Source organism: Lycorma delicatula, chromosome 1, assembly GCF_047948215.1.
Source record: "Lycorma delicatula isolate Av1 chromosome 1, ASM4794821v1, whole genome shotgun sequence".
NCBI classification, from domain to species: Eukaryota; Metazoa; Arthropoda; class Insecta; order Hemiptera; family Fulgoridae; genus Lycorma; species Lycorma delicatula.
This window is the reverse complement of record NC_134455.1, coordinates 31,021,592-31,046,839: the sequence shown is the minus strand read 5'-3', so window position 1 is coordinate 31,046,839 and position 25,248 is coordinate 31,021,592. Positions and strand designations below refer to the sequence as shown.

At 32.5% G+C, this 25,248-nt stretch overlaps 1 protein-coding gene across 1 annotated transcript in view; it reads left to right on the top strand.

Moving 5' to 3' along the window:
• The window catches only part of LOC142318071 (trypsin-like), a 78,611-nt gene that overhangs the window by 10,000 nt on the left and 43,363 nt on the right, over window positions 1–25,248 (top strand). Inside the window, exon 2 of the mRNA XM_075354593.1 lies at window positions 11,619–11,766. Coding sequence (XP_075210708.1) covers window positions 11,619–11,766 — 148 coding nt within the window. The remainder of the gene's footprint in view (window positions 1–11,618; window positions 11,767–25,248) is intronic.

Genomic DNA, 25,248 nt, shown 5'->3' with positions numbered 1-25,248 from the left:
CTCGAAAAAGAATTATATGCATATTCTCAAAAATCGTTGTCATTTTGGCAGCTGTGTCTGCGCTTTCATTTCCTGAGATACCAGCATTACCTGGAGTCCGTACAAATACACATCGCCAACTACAAAGGTGATGTAAGTCCATTTCCAAAATCGTTTTCCATTGTTCCTAATCTGCAGGTGGTTGAAAAGTCTTGTCGGTAAAGCGACTTAAAGATGAAAATTAAATCAAAAGAATAACATGATATCCAAGAGAAATACTCAGAATCCCGTTAGCAATCTATATGTATTGTAATTATGTACAACTGTTACCGCCCTGGTCTTGGAACATACATGGTACGTTCTGGACGTGGGAATTATCTACCTCAGGAAATTATTATTAGACTATTTTGCTTTGCATTAGTTTTATAAATATGAATAATTATAAAGTTTTCATATTTGCTGGAACAATCTGTTAACTGTAGCTAATTTAGAATGACAAGCGCGGCAGGCGGTTCACCGTTCAACCCAGGTACGCTGCCTTGACTTAGAGCGAGAGATTTGTAAACATGCTAGCTTTATAACATACTGAATAAAAAAAATTAAAAAGTCTGTTCACGTTTTTGAAAAAATCTTCGTTTTGCGTTTACATTTCATAAACATCAACATTTTAAAACTATTGTTACACAAAAGACACTGTACGATTGCGTAAGTCACTACAATCTCGATTCAAAAGACGACTCACATTTAGATATTAAATGCAAAAAGATAGGGAGAATGAAAATGATTCTTGATATTTAACGACTAGCTTAAATCTATTAATAATAATATTGCAATTTTTACCAATATAAATTACGTAAACGAGCTAGTTATCTTAAAAAAATTCATTTCTTATTATCAGCACTTATTATTAGTACGTTGATTATTTTACAAATAATTTATGCACCTACGACAATCTATTGTTATACCTGCATATGGACCTAGATATGCAATAGAAGTCAATCATCATTCTATACTTCTCGAGTAACAGCCTTTAAAATTTATGATAACTTTTCCCACTCGTACGTTAATAAAAATTAACAATAAATCAAGAGAAAAATTTAAATAAATCTAGTTACGGTAGTTTATTTGATTATTATATTTGTACGAGTTGTCATCAAAAACTGAAAACATTTAAATTTATTTTAAAAAATTATAGTTAACTGCTTCTAAAAAACACTACAGTTATAGAAAGATAATGCAGAGATACAGTTAAATAAAATGAGTCCAAACAATAATTTACTTGATAAAAACATACTTTTTTTTACAAAATCTTGATCACAAAATGAATGCAAATACGAATAAAAACAAAATATGTACATAAAAAAATAAAATTTATAAGAAAAAAATCAATTATTTTATTTAAAAATATATTTAAATTATATACATAGAAATAGATTAATCATTAAACATTCCAATAAATTTATTTTTCACATGTTAGAATAATAATAATATTAAAATTTTAATAAGTTAAACGATTTTTAAATGTAAAATTCAAATATACACTAAATTTTCAGAAAAAACTAAGAGTAATTATATTTGGCTGAACTGATGAAATAGAAATTAAGAAAACCCACCGATTTGGTCTAATGGTAAACTCGTCGTCATTAATCAGCTGATTCGAAATCGAGAGTTCTCAGGTTCAAATACGAATAAAGGTCCAGCATGACCTGGACTTTTTATTGCGATTTAAATACTAGGTCGCGGATACTGGTGTTCTTTTGTAGTCGGGTTTCAATTAACCAAACGTCTCAGGAATGGTTGGGCTGAGTTTTTTCAAGACTACACGTTTACACTACAGTTACATTTCACTATTAAGTCGCTAATGACTTTAATTTTTGATGAGACTATGAATAAAAATATTAAATAAGAACTAAGCAATATTAATATTTCTTATAACACCACGAATATAATATAATTCTTTAAGTTTAAATAAAATAATAAATTAAAATAAGACAATCTTTTTTAAAAAAGATAAAAAATTATATATTTATAATAATTGTTATTCTGTAAAACTTTGTAAAGAAAATAATACTAATTTATTAATAACCGATTGAGAATTTTTACTCTGCTTTTTAAGCAATTTATTAACACGAAAAAAATATTTCCATTCGATTTGTTGCATGAATATTCTTTTTAAATTTCACTAACTGCACTGTTATTCAACTTAAAGTTAAGTCCTTTTTGAATAACACTAATATTAAAAATGAAGAAATTTTTAAAAAGGAAGTTTACTCTATAGTTTTTGTTAATATGGATTGGATTGAATCCTTAATGCCAAAGATTCAGAATTCTAAATAGAACGGTAAAATGACAGTCTGAAATTTTCATTTTTTGGAAGTTAGTTCTTTACCGCATATATACACCCGTGTATAGTATATTACCGGTAAAATGCTTTAATAAGATGATAAACTGGAAATGATCTTATAAAACTTCGTTTTTTGAAACATTATTTAGATCCGTCTAGAAATATAGATTTTAGTTGAATAATATTAAACCATTATAAATTTAAAAGAAAAAAAGCAAAAGGCCAAGTCAAGAATTTACCTACCGATTAGCACACTTGTAGCAAGAATAGAAAATGAAAACATAGCAAAAGGAATAACCAAAGAAAAAAAAATCATATTAACTGATATTAAATTATTGTTAAATGATGAAGAGACAGCAAAACGTATTAAGATAATACAGTAATAAATATTCAAATAAACCTAACTTTACTTTTATTTTTGTTCTCGTGTGCTTCTCTAATCACATATTTTATGAAATAAATTCATTTATCTAATTATGACTACTTAAAAAGAAACCAACAAAATGTCCTTCTCAAAAAATAAAAGACCACTTAGAGCGTCTACGTTGTTTATTACGTAAATTATTAGTATAAAAGCCATAATTATGATGTTTTTATAGGCACATACACTGACATGATATAAAGACTTCTTTATTATCATAAAAATTAAAAAGTTTATTATGCTTTGAAATCTGATTCATATAATATACAGGGGACACGGCTCGCCCACTCTTTTCTCCACTGAATTAACTCTGCTTGAGACGGCCTTGGCTGTAGAAAACGCTTACATATAAACAATAAATTAAATTACTTATAATGATAATAATTGTTATGGCTACTTGTAATTAAATTGTTATAATCCTATTATAACGCGACGTTTTTATCCTTTCTTCAGTACCTATTCGGTACGTTAGTTCTAAATAATAATTCTTTGGATACAATTTAAATATTTCTTTAATTACCTGTCAATTAGAATTTCCATACTTAACTGATTGATTAATTATAGGATTTTAAGAATTCATTTTTATTATTTTTGATATTACTTTCTAATTATTTTTAATATATTTTATCGTTTAAATTTAATAAGTTCATATTTGAAAGTAACCTTTTTTGAACTTTCATGTGATACCCCAATTGTTAAATTAAAAAAAAAAAACATTTGTTTTGAATTCGAAGAGTTTTAAGGTTTGGTTTGTCTTCTGCTGTTTATCATTTTGTTTTTATCCCAACCTTCGAATGCCCGAAGTGTCACTTGAACCGTTATAGCTATTCGGCGTCGCCAGATTAAATGATTATCACTCGTATAAACAAACCTTTTATAATCCGGTAAATGTTGATTATTATGATAAACCATAGAATTGCCATAATGATTCATCATAATATTGGAATATTATTTCTTCGACGAAAATATAACTGGCAATCCATATCCTATGATGTTTTGAAATATCCTTACTCCATAGTTACTCCGTATCCGTGTCAAACAACCATGTGTTGACATCGATGTTTTTGTTTTTTGACGGCAAGATTGAGCACTTCATTGGTATTCTCTTCAATTAGAACTTACATCGATCAAAGGTTACATGATTGTTTCGAAACCCAAAGAACAAATGAATGGTCGGTTCGTTAATGTGATTCGGACGCCTTGCAATTTTCCGTTCTGGAGAATCTTTAAAACAGAATCGTTTCATTAGATCTAAATAATGTTAACCGTCTCAAGTTGTAGATAGAAAAATCGATTAATTTTATAAGTCCGAACAAAACCTAATAGGAAAAAATGGGATTCAAGATTAAACAGACAGTCGCACATACAAAGGGGCAGAAGGAGGACACTTGAAAAGTTCCTCGTTACGTAATTAATATTACAATATTATAATAATATTTTTCTTATAGTTTTGTTATTATCAATTGGGAAAACGGGAGATTTTTAATTATTTTGTATAATTAAAGTTAAATAATTTTTAAATGTAAATGTTAATTTTACTAGCAAAACAATATATTTGTTTTTAATCAGTAATTCGATGAGTATCTCCAGAGACTGCACTTTCATGTGGACAACCCCCAGACTAGTACATTGGATACTGTCGAGTGTGAGATGTGATTTCTCACTCTCTCTCTCTCTCTCTCTCACTCTCTCTCACTCTCTCGCTCTCTCTCTCTCTATTTCTCTCTCTGATATAACAGTTTAAAATTACAAATAGAATAGTTAGAACAAATTAGTACGTACTGAAAATTTAATTGAATTTTGAAATTTGTTTGAACGTTATAAATTTTAAGCACTTCAATCATATCAAATGTTTTCGCAACAAATTTCATTATGAAAATAAAAACCTTTTCCACCTAAATAATCTTTGAGTTTCATCTATTTAAAACTGTTCTTCATAAATATTTTTTGTCTTTATCAGATTGTTTTAGTTAGGTTAGGCAGGAAGGTTTAAGCGGGACTTTACAATTTTTGTATTCAATTCTAAGTTGAATACCTTTTACTAAAAAGCCTGAAAGGAGTTAAATAAATTTTAGAGTACATAAGATACCAAATCCTATTAGTCCAAATTTTTATTTTATTTTACTATTTAAATCGTATATTTATGTAAATGTTTCATTCTACGACTTGCACAAACCGTTTTTAATACATTGTGTTGAGCAAACTTTGCAGGAATTTAATCTGTAATTTACTTCTTTTTGTAAATCTTTTGGCGTTAAATGCAGTTAGCATTTATTATTAAGAATTTACAGTTGTATATTTCATCCTTCAAGGAATTAGATAAAAGCAAAAATACATTATTTCCATAAAATGGTAAATGCATAACTCTAGGGTTAGATACAGATAATAATATTAGGTTACAGTAAGAAGATAATTCCTTATCTTTATCCGGCAAGGCGTCAAAATCAAATTGAATATATACTGGAAGATTTAATCGTATAAAATAAATGAAGATTTAATAAAATAGACCGTATTACAAAGAAATTATTTCAAGGAATAGTTTATAGACTATTCAAGGAATAGTCTATTTTTTTAATTCTTGTAAATTGGTTCAACAGGTAGTTATCCATTCGTAACTGATATTGCAATTTTTGGTAGATGATTTTGAAATATCATTCGATCGAATTGTCCGTTAAAAATTTTTTAGTCCACGAAGAATATCTAAATAATGCATTATAGGTCCGATTTAAACAAATATTCTAAAGAGGAAAAATTATTCTACTATTTTATTTTTTGAGGAAAATGGTGGTCTCTTAAAAATTTCAAATGATAAAATATAATTTTGGTTTCAAATTCTAAAAAAAAACAAAAAAACCGGTTTACCTTCTATTAAGTGATGCATATTAATGATCAGGGAATCTCTAACAAAACTGAAAAATTAATGTACTTTGATGAATTGAAATATAATAAATTTAATCTACTAGGGATTAATAAATAAATACCAGTGGGCTTGTGAAAAGTTTCACTTCTAAACAGACTTTCCAGTTTTAAATACATACGTTGTGATGTAAGGGATCGGACTGCTATATTAATTATAAATAATACCCGCTATACCCTTACACATTTAAAAGTTTTAGCAGTAGAGTAATACTTTGCTGAGGCTCTATCACCGAAATTGTAAATTTTAATATCTGATTGTATCGTTCTCCTTATCATCATTCATTTCCTACTTTTCTAAGATTCGATTAGTAACTGAGTAAAATGAAGGGTTATACTTAAAAAAAATCTGCATTGCAAAGGTAGCTAGATTAGTTTTTTATCTTCAGGCAGTAATAATTCCCAGTAATGTTTTTACTTGAAATGGATTCAGTCAGAATGTTGAGAAACCGACTCGAAAAACTAATTAATATCATAACTGCAAATCACAATTATAGCGGAACAAGTTTATGCTTCGCGAGTTGGTTTTTTCAGATAGTAATATTATTTCTGCCGTTTTTGTTGTTACTAATCCTTAACTACTGGTGACTAAGAGTACTCTTAACAGAATCGGAAATATCCAGAAGAAAATAGAAGTATCTGATCAGATGAAAGGACAGTTGCACAGATAGGCATCTAAAATATTATATGTAGAAAGGCAGTGGCATACACGTTTTTTTTAATACTTCAATGTACTTTTCATATACAATAAAGTATTAATAAAAGGTGTACGGCAAACCAAATGGTGCGAACATTAACGTTATGAATACAGAGTAAGGTTTTTGGGCTTACGATAAAAAATAAATTAGAAAATATGTGTTACTAACATTCTAGAAATTAATATAAATGGTAAGTATGAAAGAATCTTAAGCCCGTACGTCTTTCATCATTTTATTAAAAAGTTCATAATATTAAAAATCTTGTAACAAGTGTATGTTAAGTAGCCATCTTAGTTAAAAAACTAACGATACGTTTTTAAATCTAAGTTTTATCTGGTGACTGTATCTGAGAAAGTTATAATAATTCGACTTTAAAAATAAAAATTTACGGATCGAGGTGAGATCCAGTTTTTTAATAAAGTTAATCAGAGATTAAACAATACGTCCACTAACGGCATACAAAAAGAGGCATGGGTAATCCCATGCCCCGGCATGGGGTAATCCCACTAACGGCATGGGTAATCTTCTCAATAGCTTTAAGATTTCTGTAGATATTCTGAAGAAATTATCGTGTAATTACCACGAAGTTAATGTTTTAAATTATAATTCGATTTCTACAAAAGATTTTACAAAATGTTCAGAAAAAAATTTAAGGTTAGAAAAATTTTTTAACCCTAAAAAAAATTAGAGTTCAAAAATTAGGGTTTTAAAAAATTAGGGTTCAAATACAGACATAGAAGAACGATTGCTAACATTTACAGGAACCAAACAGTAATGGTAATAATTGAAGAACATAAGAAAAAAGGCTTAATAAGAAAGGAAGTCCGACAAGGATGTTCCCTATCCCCGTTACTTTTTAATCTTTACATAGAACTAGCAGTTAATGATGTTAAAGAACAATTTAGATCCGGAGTAACAGTACAAGGTGAAAAGATAAAGGTGCTTCGATTTGCTGATGATATAGTAATTCTAGCTGAAAGTAAAAATGATTTAGAAGAAACAGTGAATGGCATGGATGAAGTCCTACGCAAGTACTACCACATGAAAATAAACAAGAACAAAACGAAATTAATGAAATGTAGAAATAACGAAGATGGACCACTGAATGTAAAAATAGGAAGAGAAGATATTATGGAAGTAGAAGAATTTTGTTATTTGGGAAGTAGAATTACTAAAGATGGACGAAGCAGGAGCGATATAAAATGCCCAGTAGCACAGGCAAAATGAGCTTTCAGTCAGAAATATAATTTGTTTACGTCTAAAATTAATTTAAACATCAGGAAAAGATTTTTGAATGTATATGTTTGGAACGTAGCTTTATATGGAAGTGAAACTTGGACGATCGGAGTACCTGATCGTCCAAGTTTGAAATACGGTGCTGTATACGGTGCAGATTGCGCCGTAAATTACGGTGCTGTATACGGTGCAGATTTTCAAATACGGAGCTGTAGGAGAATGTTAAAAATCAGATGGGTGAATGAAGTGACAAATGAAGAGGTGTTGCGGCAAATCGATGAAGAAAGAAGCATTTGGAAATATATAGTTAAAAGAAGAGACAGACTTATAGGCCACATATTAAGGTATCCTGGAATAGTCGCTTTAATATTGGGGTCAAGTAGAAGGGAAAAATTGTGCAGGAAGGCAACGTTTGGAATACGTAAAACAAATTGTTAGGATTGTATACCGAAAATAAAACGACTAGCACTAGATAAGGAATCTTGGGGAGCTGCATCAAACAAAAAAAAAAGGTACCACGAAGTTAATGTTTTAATTGTAATTCGATTTCATCAAAAGGAAACAAATCGAATAGCCCCACCTAAATAGAGTTTCATAGATTCAGCACACCGACCTTGGAGAGGCCATAGAAATCTATGGTTTTTTTCTTTCGAATGACAAAGGCTTTTGACAGCGCTAATCATTCACTTCTAGCTAAACTCCAAGCTGGAATACAAAGTTATTGAATGGTCTCGGTCATATATGGATGAATGAATCATATACACCAACAGTCTCAATTTCATATACAACAGAACCATTTATAATGAATGACTTCCTTCCCGGCAATTCTAGGTGGGAAATTATTAGGACAAAATTCCCGTGCTCGGTTTTACGTCCATTGATCTTTGTGATTTTTTGTTAATGACCTAATTTTAAATAAAGGTAATGAAATAATTAAATTTTGTGATCGCGTAACAGATGTTGGTATGATTGAATGCGATTCACTCCTCCCATGAATGATTAGTCATTTTATTAAAGCCGTTTAATTCATTCATTAGTTCAATTCATTTTAAATTAAAAATCAACAATTAATTCCTAGTGTCACCATCGATAAAAAAAAATATATTGCTCTCGGCAGGTTTTATAAATTATTGAGGTTTTATTTCGGTGATCAGTTGATTTGAAAAGACCATATATGTGAAAGACCGCTTACTAGTATGCAAAACATTGAGTGATATGATTTTTGATATAAGAAGTATCTGTAGTTGTAAAACAGTATATTACTCTATTTCTATTGAAATTCGATATTACTAAAACTCGGTATGGGATAATTGATAGCGCAAAATTTGTTTATAATGCAAAAAAGTTCGTATCATTCTCCACATTTCTGAGCTCCATGTAAACTAAGGTTTACACAAATATGAAGCTGTAATTTATATAAGATATAATCGTAATCCTTTAATTGAGATAATTATCACCAAAACAATATTAGGAATAAAGATTATTTTAGTATCCTGTTCGTTAAACAAAATCTTTTGAGGGTTTGGGAGTGAAGTATTAAAAAAAGTTAGCTAATGTATTGAAAATAGTTTTTCCTCAGAATTCGATCGTTACTCCCTTATTAGAATTAATAAACAAGTTCTATTTTCGAGATAAAAAGAAGGAAAAAGGAAAGAAAAGAACGAAAATGAAAAGAGAAAAAAAGAAAAACGGAAAAAAGTAATAAAATTCAATAACGTTTATTTTTCTCTGCATTTTATATTTTTCTGCTCAGCTAACGTTAATATTTTATCTTTTATTTTTTCGCTGCTGTGATTGTTTTGTAACTATTTTTAAATGTTAATATGCTTTCAAGTACTCCAGTAAAAGACAAACTTGTTAAATTTATTTAATTAATGTTAGTTTTTGTACAATTCTTTAATTATGTTCATTTGACTGCTCACCTTTTTATTATGTCTTCATGTTATTCAAATGGATGTGACGTAAAATAAATGAAGAAATGTTTTTTTATATTCATTAGATTCGCGTTACAATCGGTTTTCTTCGCATCAAGTAGTGAGGTAGGGCGTACTACATATGTGCTATTTTTTCCACCATTAAATCCCTTTCAAAAATCTACAATAGAAAAATATTACAATACCTCTTTAATCAGTTAATCAGTCGGATAAATGAAAAAATATTGTTTCAAAAATCTGTCATACACTTATGTATTTCAAATGTCTTCTCTTTACTTTTCTGTTTTTCCTATCGTTCATATTTCACAATTATAAAACACTATAATCCACGCAAATTTTTTAAGGATTTTCTTTTTACTCTTTATAGAACAATTAAATAAAGGTACACATTATGCAAGAAGACTTCTTTATTTTTCTCCTTATGCTGGTTTGGTTTTAATATCTAATTTACTTCGTCCATCCTTTTCATTTTAATAACTATTTCACTATTTTTTTTAATCTATTTTGTTCTTTATCTAATTCCTTGTTGTTTTTCTTTCCGTCACATTTATTTTCTAATTGAATTTCTGTTCTAGTAATAAACCTACTCCAATAGTAACAACATATGTATCTCATACATGTCATGTTGTGTCAGATATTTATGCATGACACTAACAAGAGCGTTCACACACGCTCGCACGCACACACACACACACAAACACACAACATATCTATATATTGTGATAGTATGAAATATAAAAATAAAATATAGATTAATAAACGAATCAGATGGCTATTCTCTGGTACTTGAGCGGATAATCCTTTTCTCAGGGTTGTGGTAATATTAGCGATGAAATTAAATTAGTGAAGTGAACTGTCTGATGATAATAAGAAGAAAATATTTAATTATCTGTATCAGCCGAAGTCATGTGAGGCTGGAGTTGTCATTCTAATAGCTCCCGGTCGAAATCCGTCAAGAGCGATGACTGAAGTTGTGTAGATGGACGATCCTTGAAGACCTCGGATATCCTTGCTGCTTTCGATTCCTGATGACTACGGCTGTCTGAGTAAAGAATGAATCTGAGAGTCTTGTAAGAGAGTGTTTAGTTCCTGGCAACCATCGGGTGTATATACTCTCAAGGTCGTGATGTCATATAGAATGCTCTCGAAACAAATAATTTTTTAATAATAAATTTATTCACCAACCTTTCGGGACAACTTTAGACGTGAGTATTTCCTAGTAACTGTATTCCACCGTATTTTTATATTAAATTTCTTTATTACATAATATTAATCGTGAGGATTAATATTAATTATTACAAAAAAAAATTACGATAGCTTTGGTTTTATTTAATTTCAGATTAATTAGTGTCTTAGTATAGACAAAAATTTATTTTTGTTTTTTTTTATAATAATGAACAAAAAATAGAAGTTACTCAACGTAACTGAGTTTTATAAAGCACGTACGTGACTTATGTTTGTGATATATTAAGTGGGAAGAATGGTTTAAATATAACTTAATAAACTAAGTTAAAAAACAAAGTGATTAAATAAAAATAAAAAATAAAACAAAAAATCTTTCTCAACAAAACCCTTTTAAAATAAATATTTTCATATATATATATTTCTGTTTATATTTTCTATAATACAGAAAATAACTGTTTAAGCCTACAATAGTTTAAAATAATTATCTATATTTAAAGTATTTATCACTTCTCAATAAATTATTGTTTGTTGTTTTACATCAGTGAATAAAAACGGAATTCTATTTTTGAAACTCTGCATAAGTACTTGTCTTAAAGTCAAATTTGTTCTTTATTTGTTATTATGATTTTATAAAAGTAATAATTTTCTGAGTGCCTATTCAAATAAATTAGTTACTCAGCAAAAAGGTTTTCGTTTTTATTATTAGTTAACAAATATATCTGCCATATAACCTACCTAAATTTGGTACCTGACTTCGGTGTACGACCAATTTATTAAAACAGATAAACGGAAAACGCTTCTTTTGTTTTACGTATGTTGATTTTTTCTTTTCTTTTGTTTTATATTACTGTTATTTAAATTATCACTGTTATATTATAAGCATACTAACAGTATTTTGATTTTAGTTTTCAGGTCCTCCGGCCAACAGTTCGTTTCCAATCATTGACTACGAAAGAGCTTCGTGGCTGGAGTGGTTAACCGGTATTATAGGCGCTGAAGAAGAAGCTCAGTCTCCACCGCCACCTGTGTCAGCAGACGAGTGCCAACCTTGCAGTCAGTACTCCAGTCAGACAACTACAATTACACCTACAGAGTGCAAACCATGCCGTCAGTACAATACTGCAAAGCTGGAGATAATGCAAACTCCACAGCATGGACCTTAAAAGCTTTGCTTTCCTAGATTTTTCTTTTCGATATATTTTCTCCGATTAAAGGTTTTTATGACTTTATAATCGGAGAAGATTGACCACCTTTTTCCAGTGATTGTAGTTTTTCTATTGACTACATAGGTTTAATTTTATGCATTGTTTATCATGATTTATTACTGTTTCTGAACCGTTGCAGTTTTTATTTTTATAACTGCTCGGACATAAAACTCCAGGGCGTGAATTTATAGAAATATACTTAGAAATAAAAAAGTGTACATTAGTTTGGGGCCTTCTTATAGATTTTAGTTTTGAAAGCATAATTTTGAGTAATTATCCGATCACATAGATGTAATGTTTTTAAAAAATGGCCTGCAATTCTATGTTCCTACTTCCTTAAATCGCTCCATCAAATTGCAGAACAATAAAATCCTTCACCGACCAACACCACATTATCCTTTATTCTTCCAACAGTGAATACACTAAGTCGTACTTCTTTCTATTTATATGCCAAAATAAGGTACATTTCTCCTTTTAATAAGAGTAAAACTTTCCTTGCTTCTGCATGGCCGTGGGATGTAAGTCCTCTTTGTTGGTCCTCTATCATCACATTAAAATTCTGCTACACAGCCACAATTCAATAGTTTATTCATAACTGATCTTCGATGGTAACTCCGCTGTTTATATATAATCGTTATGTCATGCAGAAACATTTTTTTTCCCCACCCAATATTTTATTAACATCATTTCGCGGCAGCACAATAAATTTCTTATTTATGGTGGATCTAATTCGTTTTTGAAATGATTATTTTCAGATTAAACTTTCTATATATGCTGATAATGAAGTGTTATAAAATCTAATAATTATACGGATTGTCTATAAAATAACTGTACAAGTACAGCCAACCAACACATCTAATACATTAGATAATGTAGTCGGTACTGCGATTATAATTTACAACTCTACCTTCAAGATTAGCTGTACTCAAGTTCGACTCTAGAAAGAACTTCGTGTATTTCTCCTGCCATTCCATCAATTTCATTTTCGTAATAAAATAAATACGAAAAATGATCGAGTTTGTTATAATGAAAATACAGTTAATGCTATTAAATTATAAACTTAATACCGATTTATTTATGTTCTAAAATTACTGAAGTTCAGATAGAAGGGAATCACGCTAGAAGAAGAGTGCAACATTTATAATTTTCCCAATGGACCCAACCACCTCTTAAATTTTACAATGGTCTAGTAAAGGATCTGAACGAATCCATATATCCACATAAAATGAAAACCCACCAAATAACCACAGTCCGAAAGAATCGGGAAAGGATAAAGGTCGAGGCTGTGCGATACGTAGAGGAGTAGCACACTTCATATACACTCATGTAAATATACGCAAACAAATTTAACCATCATTAAAAAACAAAAACAAAAAAATACTCAAAAGATCGTTTAGTTCCTCACAGTACCAGGAAGGAGACTGCTGTCAAAATTCCAAAAAAGATCTTTTACTAAAATGCATCCATTGCATGTAAATCACAAAAAGTCCCCATCAACATGAGGGAAGGAAGTCCATTTAGAAATTTCGATAACTTCTATATAAAAGTTACATCCAATTCAGTTTATTGTCATTTTCACTACTTAAAATACTTCGTTAACATGCATCCCGTGTAAATTAAAAAAAAAATGTATATAAACATTAAAGAGGAATGAGTCTAGTTTGCTTTTTTTAAGAATATTCTGAAAGAATAAGTGAAAAAATCTGCTTTTCGTTAAGACGAAAGTGACTGATAAATATTTAAAAGAAACAGCAGACATTGTTCATTCTTCAAGTTTCATTAAAAAAAAACATGATTTGTTCACGTGAAATTCCGTAAAAATAGCAGAGGAAAATCGAGGTAATGTGGTAAAAAAAAAAATAATTGAAGTAAAAGCCCTTTACTCTATTCTTACATGGAATGCAAAGAACACCTGAAAACAAAAAAGTCTTTAAGATTATTTACAAACTATCTTTTATTATTATATACAAAGTACACAGATAGTCCAGCTACGGAAAATTGATAATCTCCTACCTACGAAATCATGGCACAATAAAATTTTATGTTAAGTAGCGGATCCCTCTGGAATATTTTACTTGATCTTGTTTAGTGAAATGTCAAAATAAAACTCAATTTTGTTTCAAATTTCACTCGTAAAACCATGTCTCTTACAAAATTTAGTCACTGTCTCAAAATATTACTGTTTGAAAAATGATGCAGTAAAATGCAACAAGGTTTCCATTAAAGGCTCTCATCTGTTTTATTTGTAGAATGCAAGAGAGAAGTAATTTTTCGGGTAGATCACGTTATCATCGGCCATTGCTTAAGAGCTCTAATAGTATGTTTTAGTTGCGTTGACATAAGAACTTTCGTTAAGATCATAATGAGAAATACTTAAAAGTATTGCTTACGTATTTTTCACGACATAAAGTTTTAGGTTTTTAATATTATTAATCCGTCAGCAAAAAATGCAGTGACAATACCGTGCAGCTTCCCAAGATGATAAGCATCAACATTAGTGTCCATTAATACCACTACTTTTCCTTCCCAAGTTACTGAATAGTGATCGACTGTGACCGATTCAGTATATAATTCACTCCCTCTCCGAATATACAATAACTTCTACACGAGTCCTGTAACCACATGAATGCACAAGTATGAGGCAATTTCCGTTCAGGCTACTTCCTATTTAACATTTACAGGAGTCTTAAGAAATGAACTTATTACATCATCATGGTGGCCTGTGCTGTGATCATTGTGGTCTCAGCTGAATACTGTTCAACAATAGAATTCAACTGATTTGTCTACAGCCGCATATCACTTTACCATTTTTCAGAATCTGGAGTAGAACAATTCAGAAAAGGAAATAAAATATTATTTTATAAGAAGGATAAAACATTTTGAAGTATAAGGATGTAAGTAGATTTTTGAAGTAGAAGGATTCAAATTGACTCGAAATTTACGTTTACGCCACGTATTTTTTCGGGTTTGCTTTTTGAGATTCTAAATATCACCACCTCTTCTAGATATTACAATTTGATATTCTTGGAAGAGCTGTGACAAAAATATGTTTTTCTCCATTAAACCGTGTTTCACCTTTAACGAATATTAAACATTAACGGTGGAGATTCTATAACAATATCCTTCAGACAGATATTTTATTAACATCGACGTTTGATTGATTTGAAGCAACTTCAAATCGAATTAAATCAATCTAAAATTGAAGAAAAGTACCTTTTAAAGTTATAGATTTCTTACTTGTAGGCAATATTTTCCTCAAAAATCTTGGGTTATAAATTTTCATTTTTATGAATTATTTGCTCAATATAAAATTTTCCCGTACACACCATTTTTTTAAGATTGTCTTCATCATCACAGAGCTTATCACCAAATAAAACTGTCGGATTCGATTTCAAATGAAAGAAAACTGAAATAAATCTTCCCTAAATACTCCTTCAACAATGTAATTCAGCTGATTTGTCCAAAGCCGCAAATCACGTCACCAGTTTCAAAATCTGGAGTAAAATAATTCATAGAAGGAAAGAAAATATGACTGATTTTCTTTATAGGTACCTGCGTATCCTGATCTCACGATATCCGGAAATTATATTTTTAAGTTCTGTCTTTTAACCATTGAAGTATATTGGCGGGTTTCCTATGCTATTAATGGTCATTTTTTAATTTATTTCAGCTAGTGTTATCAGTTATAAATCAAAAAATTATAGAAAATTTATTTATTTAAATAATATTGTACGTGTATACAGACAAAAATGGATAATTCAAATACCAGTTAATAATTTGTGTAATTCTAATTAAAATAAAATAATATCAAATATAAAGAAATAGGTACAATTAACATAGATAATTATTTAATTGTAAAGGTGTTGTCGTTAAGGTTGTTATTTAAAAGTTATTTAAATTAATTAAATTGTTATTTAAATAAATCCAATTTGTGTAATATATGTGTATTTAAAATAGTACGCTTTGTATAAATCGAGATGAATTAGTAATTATTATTTACATTCAAGAAAATAATTTATAGTATTTATAGTCTAGTACTGCCAGATATAATCAGCTATTCTGCGGTACAAATGTTTTGCCGTCCGTAATAAAACTGCTCTTTCTATCTTCAACCTAAATCTTATAACGTAAATCCATTGTAATTAGATGTTTTCAAAGGCAATCCCAGCAAAAGTTTTAAGCAGCTTTCTCTAGTTTTAATATCACGTAAGTTTAGCCTTACTTATATTATGGTAACTGAGTGACCACAGTCCACTGTGCAATAAAACATATTCATAAATTAAACTTGGCACAAGGTTTTTGTGCTATATGCGTGTTTATAGAACGCAGTTTAATTACATCAATATAATTCTTTACGGAGGATTTTTTTTGATTTGTAAGTTAGAAAGTATGCGCCATTAGTTTACTTTTTCTAATTATTTAATTCACGTATTTTTGGCACTGTATTCATACGTTAATTGTAATTGCGCGTACTACCTTAGAGCCACTTACACTTCCAGTTCTCTATTTGAAAAATATGCTACTGAACTGTGAGATGATAAGAATCTAAAATCACATAAATTATTAATGTACATAGTGTACAAAAAGGATTATCAAGTTTTAAAGCTATTTAATGTATCTTAACTTTAACTTATAATTATGAATCACATATAATAACATTTTTTCTGAAAAGCTACTTAAAAAGTAACTGTTAAAGATTTTCTGTAAAAGTGTTCAATGTGAGCACCTTTCATCATGTGGCACACATCCATCTCGATATGAGAGTTTGTCCTACACTTTAACCAGAATGTCAGAAGTAACGCAAACAGCAGCTCCTTCAACCTAATCAGTGCCACAAATCGAGTAGATCAGTAGGCACCGGACGTACATACGAGGTCTGTTCAGAAAATAACCGAACATTTTTAATTACGCACAAACGGAGATATTTAGTGACGTGTGGTTGGCAGCATTATGTTCCGCATAACCTTCTCTGTAATCACATGTTCTTGGATTGCTTATATCTCCTGTAGTTTTCGTGTTCTTGATATTTGAGTGGAACGTGTTTAAGTGTTAGTAGCGATTTCTGTAATGTATAATTTTCTGATGATTGAACTTTTGTCTCAATGTCGTAGCCGTAAACCCAACTTTCGTCTCCCGTTATGGTCCTTTGCATGAATGTTTCATCGTCATCGACTAGTTCAAGAAGTTGCCGATAAAAATTCACACGATGTTCTTTCCGCTTTTTCGTCATTAAACGAGGAACAAACTTTTCTGCAACTCAATGCATGTTCAATTTTTCAGTCAAAGTGTCACGGCATGAACCCACCCAGATGTTAATCTCTTCTTCATGTTCTCTGACCGTCAATCGGCGATTTGCAAGCACCAGATCGTTGATTTTCTGAACGTGGATGTCATCAGTTGAAGTCGTGGGCCTTCCTGATCGAGAGACATCTTCAATTGATTGACGACCACTTTTAAATAGTGAAAACCATTTGTAACAATGCGTTCGCAATTCCAAAAATCTAACTTTCATACATGGTTCAACTGGTTCACCATTTAAAAACAGTTGAGGATGAATATGTTCCCTCAACCGGAAAAAGGAAAAGCATTTCGTTTTCTCCGGGGAAAAAGTGAATCTAGTCGTTTTACACCACGATTCCAAACGGATTATTATAACTTGGAACAATCTCTGGGCATAGCTAAAGTTCTACAAGCAACGCAAATTACAACATCATCTATAAATAATGACACACCCACGTTATTTACACATATCAGTTTGTCGCACGCAACTTGTTATCTACTCGTATTTATGGTTACGGCAAATAAAGTAACACTTCGGACAATTTCCTGTGAACATATTCCGTTTTTTAGTGTGAAATCTTTGGATACCATCATTCCACCTACAACGCGAAAGGACAGACTATTAAGGAGACCCCTGATAAAAGAAAGGAGATTCGCTCTGTACCCAATTCATGAAGTGTACTTGGAATTCCTCTCCTCCTAACCGTGTCGTACGTCTATTGTATATGGAAAAATACAGAAAAAATACGTTGGCGAAGTAGGAAGGTGTTTTGAATAACAGATTCCAGGGCAACTACTTGATCGATAGATGATCTAGCTTAACGGAAACCGCATTGTTCGCAGACAATTAGGGAGTTTCTCTCAAGGTTTAGACGAGAGACTAGACGACGGTTTACCATTCGTTCTATCAACTTGCATGGGGTACTGGTCAAGTAGATTGGTTTGCTTGGCATTTCTCCCGCCACCACCCCATTCGGCGTCCTAAAGCATACGACCAAATGTCTGTGCCACAAACGGCTACTGAGCCTGGAATACTTTAGCAACCAGTATCCTAAACAGCTATTAGAGCTTACCTAACTAAGAAACAGAGCAAACATTAGAGCAAACTAAGCGTGGTGCCATACACCACCGGCTAAAGTGACCCAACCTCTCACTTGTCATATATTTGCTAAAATGTGTAGGCGCACCCCGTCAACTACTAAAAATATATATGACATCCATAAATTAAAATTTATTTCGTCGAGACAGCAATTCGCTCCCTAAACGTTTAGGTCGTGAATGCCAGCAAAACCTGTCCAGCATATTAAAGCGCTTGGAGACTTAACTGGCAGGTGGTCAGCCATATTTCTAGGTTAGCTTCCCACATCAGTGCGGAAGGAGTCTTTTCCCTTAGGAAAACTAATGAAGTCAGTTGAACAAAGCAACCGCATCAAGGAACTCCCACACGGTCCGCCACATTGACTCACTGTGCTTCTGAATGGCCAATTTTCCCCTTGACCTGTAAGTTCCAGGGTGGCCCGGTCTCTGGCCCTCACAAGAGCAGGGCAGTCAAACATCAGGTGTTCATTTGACTGGACTTCTCCGCAGACGCACAACTCATAAGCTGCCAGGCGGAACCAAAACAGATATTGGTTTAAATTAACATGGTTGGTGAGCACCTGGGCAACCGTTGCCCTTAAAAACGAGCTCGAGGCGTAACATCCCCTCAGAGCTTGTATAAATTTATACAAAGATCTTCCATTAGTCGTGGTGTGCCATTCCAGCTGCCATGCCTCCATCGCAAGGCTCTGCAGCCTCTTCCGCGGGCGGGAGATGGGCAACTGAACGAAATTTAGATCCGGTGCATTATGATCACCGTTCCACACCGGTACTCGCCCAGCTCGAAACCGCATCCCGAATACCTCTATCTCCCGACCTCTTTGCAATTTCCACAAGGCTTCCCGAACTTTCACCACTAAATCGGTTGGGAGAGCCTTTCCCAATGCAATCTTTGTCTCGTAGGAGGTTTTTTTTTTAAAACACCAGTGCTTACAATTAAGGCTCTTTGCTGGGCACTCCTTAAATTTTAAAAAGGTGCTCTATTCATATCCAATCTATGCGCCCAAACGGGCGTTGCGTAAGAGGTCATTCTTTTGAAAACACCTTGGTACACCATTCACATTTGACGGCCCGACAACCCATAGTCTTTCCGAGCAATCCTCCTGAGTTTGTGCATCACTGAGACGGCATCCGATGCTACTTGTTTAATGTGGTTGCTAAACAGCAACTTCTTATCAAACAAATCACCTAGGCAATTATGAATTCTCACTCAGCTGATTACACAGCCTTTATACTTAATTTGGGGGTTTCGACTGTACTATAATTTGTCTGCACCCTTGAGAAGCATAAACTTCGACTTAGCAACCAGAAATCTTTAAATTTTAAATGTCCATCCAGCCCTCCGCTGTTGACAAAGCTGATTGTGCTCGATCTTCCAGCTGCGGTCGTAAATTACCACGAACTGAAAGGAGAGAGTCATCGGCGAAAGCCTGGACCGTGACTCTTTCTGGGAATGTCAATCCCCAAAACCCGTCAGATAGCAGGTTCCACAACCGGGGACCGAGAGCAGAACCCTGCGGGCTTCCCCTGGTGACAGATTTTACCACAGATAGGTGCGCATCTTTAAACAGAGCCGTACGATTAGACAAATAGTCACGGCCTGCAGGGCTACGGGAGCATTGCAGCGTTCCAACTCATAGACGAAAAAACTCCAACACAAGGAAGGAAATGCTGCCTCTACGTCTTTAAAAATTGTCAAAAGATATTTACAGTCGGCCACTTTCCACTTCGACAAGAGCATGTAAGATGCAATCCTCGGTGCCAACCCCTTTCATGAAGCCATACTGGCCTTGATTTAGAAAACAGTTCATATCGTTGTTTTCCCAGAGCCGTTCCACAACCAGTCTTTCCAGCAACTTACCGATAACCGGCAAGAAGCTGATGGGTCGATAACTACGGACTTCATTAGGATCCTTTCCTGATTTTAAGAGCACCCTCACCAAAGCCACTTTCCAACGAGTCGGAAAGCAACCCCAGCTTAGGCACCCTGAGATAGCCTGCCAACCGGCTCTCTTATGACAGGCTACAGAAGATAGGAAATATCCGGGTCAAGTTGGTCAATCCCCGGTGCCTTTCTCAGTGCCATCTCGAGAAACCACTCGATCTATATCTACGGGTTCCACAGCTCGTACGCCAGAGAATGGTATCTCACCCACCCTAACGTCGACTTCTCCTTCACCCTCCGGAGCATCTGGAAACAGAATATCCAGGAACGCCTGTTAAGTCGCCACAGATGTCAAATTGAGGTCACGACCACCAAACCCACATCGAACACTGGACAGAACGTGCAATGGCTTTGGCCGGTTACATGACTTCTCAAGTTGCCAAGGGTTGCACTGCAAGTCGCGCGTGGAGTCATGCCAAAACTTGAGTTCGGCTTCCTTGATGACATGAACGTACTCAGTACGGGCACCCCGGTAGATCCGCGACCCTCAGCGCGCACATCATCAACGATAATCCACATTTGGGGTGACGTTGGTATCTTCTAGCGGAACTAGAGGAAGAGTTCCTGGGAAAATCTTGCGCGCAGCACACTAAGGTCAGAGGACCACCACTTTTTTCCGGGTTTCCGCTTGCGTTTAACAGACGGCTCCCCGGAAGCAGCAGTCATTACGGCTCCAGGCACTCTCCGATAAGCGGACTGGCCACTACCTAAGGGTATGTCCATTGGCCGAGGCCGCCGTAGGACCCTATAGCATCCAAGAACATTGACAAGAACAAAAAGCTACAAACTTTTTGTTCTTGTCAATTTCTTCATTGTTTTATGTTTATCGAGTCTTTCGACTCATATTGATTTTTTGTTAGTTTTTATTGACTATTTGTTTGTTTATTGGTTATTCTTTGTTTTCATGGACTATGAAGTAAAAACTGATTTATTCTTTTGCTAAAGAATTTTAAGAACTTTGCTTGTTGATAAATTATTTTATGGATTGACTTATTATGGAAGTTCCTTAAGAATCCCGTATCTTGTGCTGATTATCAAACGATTTACTTATGATTCCACTTAAGGACGCGATTGCAAACGTACTAGTTGTGTAAAAAAAAAAAATATATATATATATATGTATGTACATATATGGGAGCTTACAACAACAAATGCTCAAAACATCCATCATTGTTGTAAATACTACATTTATCATGTAAATATTACTTACACAATGTTATGCGGTTAAATTTATTTAAAATTTGGATCATTCTACCAATTATTTCTTCTATTTAAGTACAATCATATTTGATTCAACCTGTTTTTTAAATAACTCGTCAGACGATATTGAATGGGTGAAAATAACGTTTTGGTCATGTAAATGGAAATTTATTTATCTGGGAAATGAGAACTTAAAAATGCTATTTCTACAGTTGTATGCTTCATCCTGCTGAAACATCAGTTACATATACGTGTTTAATGGCACGTAAAAATATACCTCATATCTTCCAAAAAATCAAGATATTATACTCCCATCGATTTCCCAATGTCATCGACTTACACAATGTTATGCGGTTAAATTTATTCAAAATTTGGATCATTCTACCAATTATTTCTTCTATTTAAGTACAATCATATTTGATTCAACCTGTTTTTTAAATAACTCGTCAGACGATATTGAATGGGTGAAAATAACGTTTTGGTCATGTAAATGGAAATTTATTTATCTGGGAAATGAGAACTTAAAAATGCTATTTCTACAGTTGTATGCTTCATCCTGCTGAAACATCAGTTACATATACGTGTTTAATGGCACGTAAAAATATACCTCATATCTTCCAAAAAATCAAGATATTATACTCCCATCGATTTCCCAAGTAAAACTATACTAAGTTTTCGATTGTTTAATATGATTCATCGATAGCTAACAGAATATTTCACCATGTTATGCTCTTCTTTTATAATAAACAGGTTTGTCTGAATAATTTGTTTTCGTTTTATATATATATATATATATATATATATATAGGGAAACATTAGACAGAGAATTGGCAGTATCTTCTGTAGCCTCTTCAGCTATTAAGCTGCAAAACCTAGGCCTTTTTTTTAACAATATCAAGCATATTGAAATACAGAAGGCTTGCATACGTGTTACACATTTTCCGTTCTGTAGCAGTTTGGCTGCTGAGCCAATAGATGCATTGGAAAAATCTGAGCACCTTCCCATATGGAAGTCTCAAGAACAGTTTCGAAATAAGTCTCAGTTTCTTTTGTCGGAATTCTCTTATTACAAAGTCGTTTTTTCTCAAACCCGAACACTAAACACTCAAAATATACCTTCCAATTAGGTCATATCTATCTGCATATCTTTCTTCGTACGTGAAGACTGCTAAAATACAGTTTTTTTACTGAGAAAATACATTCTAACTTATCCAATTTTTCAATAGTATTACATTTTTTAAATAGTAAATCTGGTAAGAAATATATTATTCAGTGTATATTAAAAGATAAATGACTGACGAACCCAACTAGTTAAATTTTTAAAGAACTTACATCAACCCATTTGATTACCGATAACTAATAATTTTTAAGTATAATATCACTATTTATTTAGGTAATTATGAAAAATAGAAACTTATTAATACGATAATGAGATTAAATTTTCAACAGTATTAAACCAGATTTAATTTACAATAAATTAAATTATAACTCTAACTGAATTAATTACGTTAATAAAAATAAATGACTGATTTTTAAAATAGCTTAACATCTTTATGCAATTTAAAAGCCAACCTATTACTTTTTTTAACACAATTTGCTTGTTTACCTACAGTGCTATTGAATATAATTGTTAGAGTTGTGAAAAAACACTTTAACGAGATCAAACAAATATTTGCAAAAAAAGATTTTTTATATTTTCTATAGTTTTATGTGTAGTAACTTATAGTTCCACTATGATTTAAAGAAACCATTAAAATAAAAATTCACCCCTTTCTTTACAAAGTAATCGTTTTTTTCTCAGTATTTATTGGCTGCACCACCTTTCGATCGGATTTACAAAGAAAAAGATGTTTTTTAATCTGATATAAGAGTAAAAGGTCCTGAAATGATGTTTCTACCTTTTTTTTTGTCTTCAGTCATTTGACTGGTTTGATGCAGCTCTCCAAGATTCCCTATCTAGTGCTAGTCGTTTCATTTCAGTATACCCTCTACATCCTACATCCCTAACAATTTGTTTTACATATTCCAAATGTGGCCTGCCTACACAATTTTTTCCTTCTACCTGTCTTTCCAATATTAAATTGACTATTCCAGGATCCCTTAGTATGGAATGTTTCTACCAACAAAATTAAATAAAAAGTAGAACTTACGTAAAGATATTTTTCCGAAATGGCGTACAAGATTTTTTCTAAATTGGATGCAGCTATTTAAGGATTAGTTTAGAAAACTTCTTAAAATGACATTTTCTATTCAAATTTCATAAAAATTTAGGGTTTCACTTAACAAAAACCTTTTCTTGTCACAATTTTGGAAAACTGGACTCAGAAATCATGCGGAAAATTATATTTAAAAACAAAATTAAGAAAACATGCACTTTTAAATTTTCCGGTAGGTCATTTTTCCGAGATACCTTTATTTACCTATATCGAGAATTTAATACAGGGAAGACTATGAAAAATCTTAAAGAAGAAATTTGTCTTTTAAAACGTATTAAGGTGGAGTCTAATTCTAGGTAAAGGTCACAATGGATAAAGGAGACATTTATCAAGAATAATTCATTTCTTAAAATGTTGATTTGAGATTATTCTTCTATTTCGAGGAAACAATGAAACATTTCAAACTTAAAAATCGTAGTTAAACATGAAAATTATTGATAGCTGAATGCTAAAAATAATTAATATCTAAATTTAAAGAAAAAAAATAACAGTTAAAACAAAATCTACTTTAAGAATATTAACAAGTATTCTGCCCAGAGGCAGATTTTCACATGGCCGCCCTCCATTCTGCTCGATTCTTTGCTATCCGTTTCATTTTATAGTAACTTCCTTTCCATTTTATATTACCTAATATTTTCATTCGTCTTTGACCTCTTGCTTTTCTCCCCGTTACAAATCCTTCCGATGCCATCACCAACAGACAGTCATGTCTTAGCCCCCAATCAACTGCATTTTTTTCTTTTTATTGTTTCAATAATAGCCCTCTCTTCTGCCACTCTATGAAGCACCTCCTCATTCTGAACTCTCTCCATCCAGCTGATCTTTTACATCCTCCAAACCCACATTTCAAAGGCCTCCAATCTTCTCTCCTCTCCCTTCCTAATAGCCCATATCTCTGCCCCATAAAGGGTCACACTCCACACAAAACAATTCGCAAGTTTTTTTTTCTTAGTCACAGATCTAGTTTGCTACATAGCACTCTCCTCATTTTGCTGATTGCTACCCTTGCCCTAGAAATTCATACTTTAACTTCCTGACCACACTTCATATCTTCCTTAATGATGCACCCCAGGTACTTGAAGGATGCCACTTGCTCAACTTTATTTCACCCAATCCTAATAGTTGTCCTTTAGGTTGATTTTCTAATTATCATACTTTTTGCCTTCTTTGTCCCATACTCCTCACAAGTTTGATTTATTCTTTTCAACATTTTATTCATCCATGTTCTCACGTTTTGTCAACACTGCCATGTTTTCAGCGAACCTAACACACTCTATCCTCCTTCCTCCAATATTTACACCCTTATTACCAGTTAGACTCTTTTCAGTTATCGCTAGTAAGTAACAGTTGAACAGAGTCGATGACATGCAACATCCCTACCACACCCCTCTGCCAAGTCTGCTTTCCTATGATAACTCATTCCCAATCTTTATTTTTACCTTCTGTGACAAGTACAGATTTCTTATTAATCTCCTTTCCCTCCAAGCAAATTTTTTTTCTTTTAAGATTATCAGTAATTTATCCCATTCCACCCTGTCAAATGCCTTCTCCAGATCTATGAAGACTGCACATAAATCTCTCTGCTTTTCAA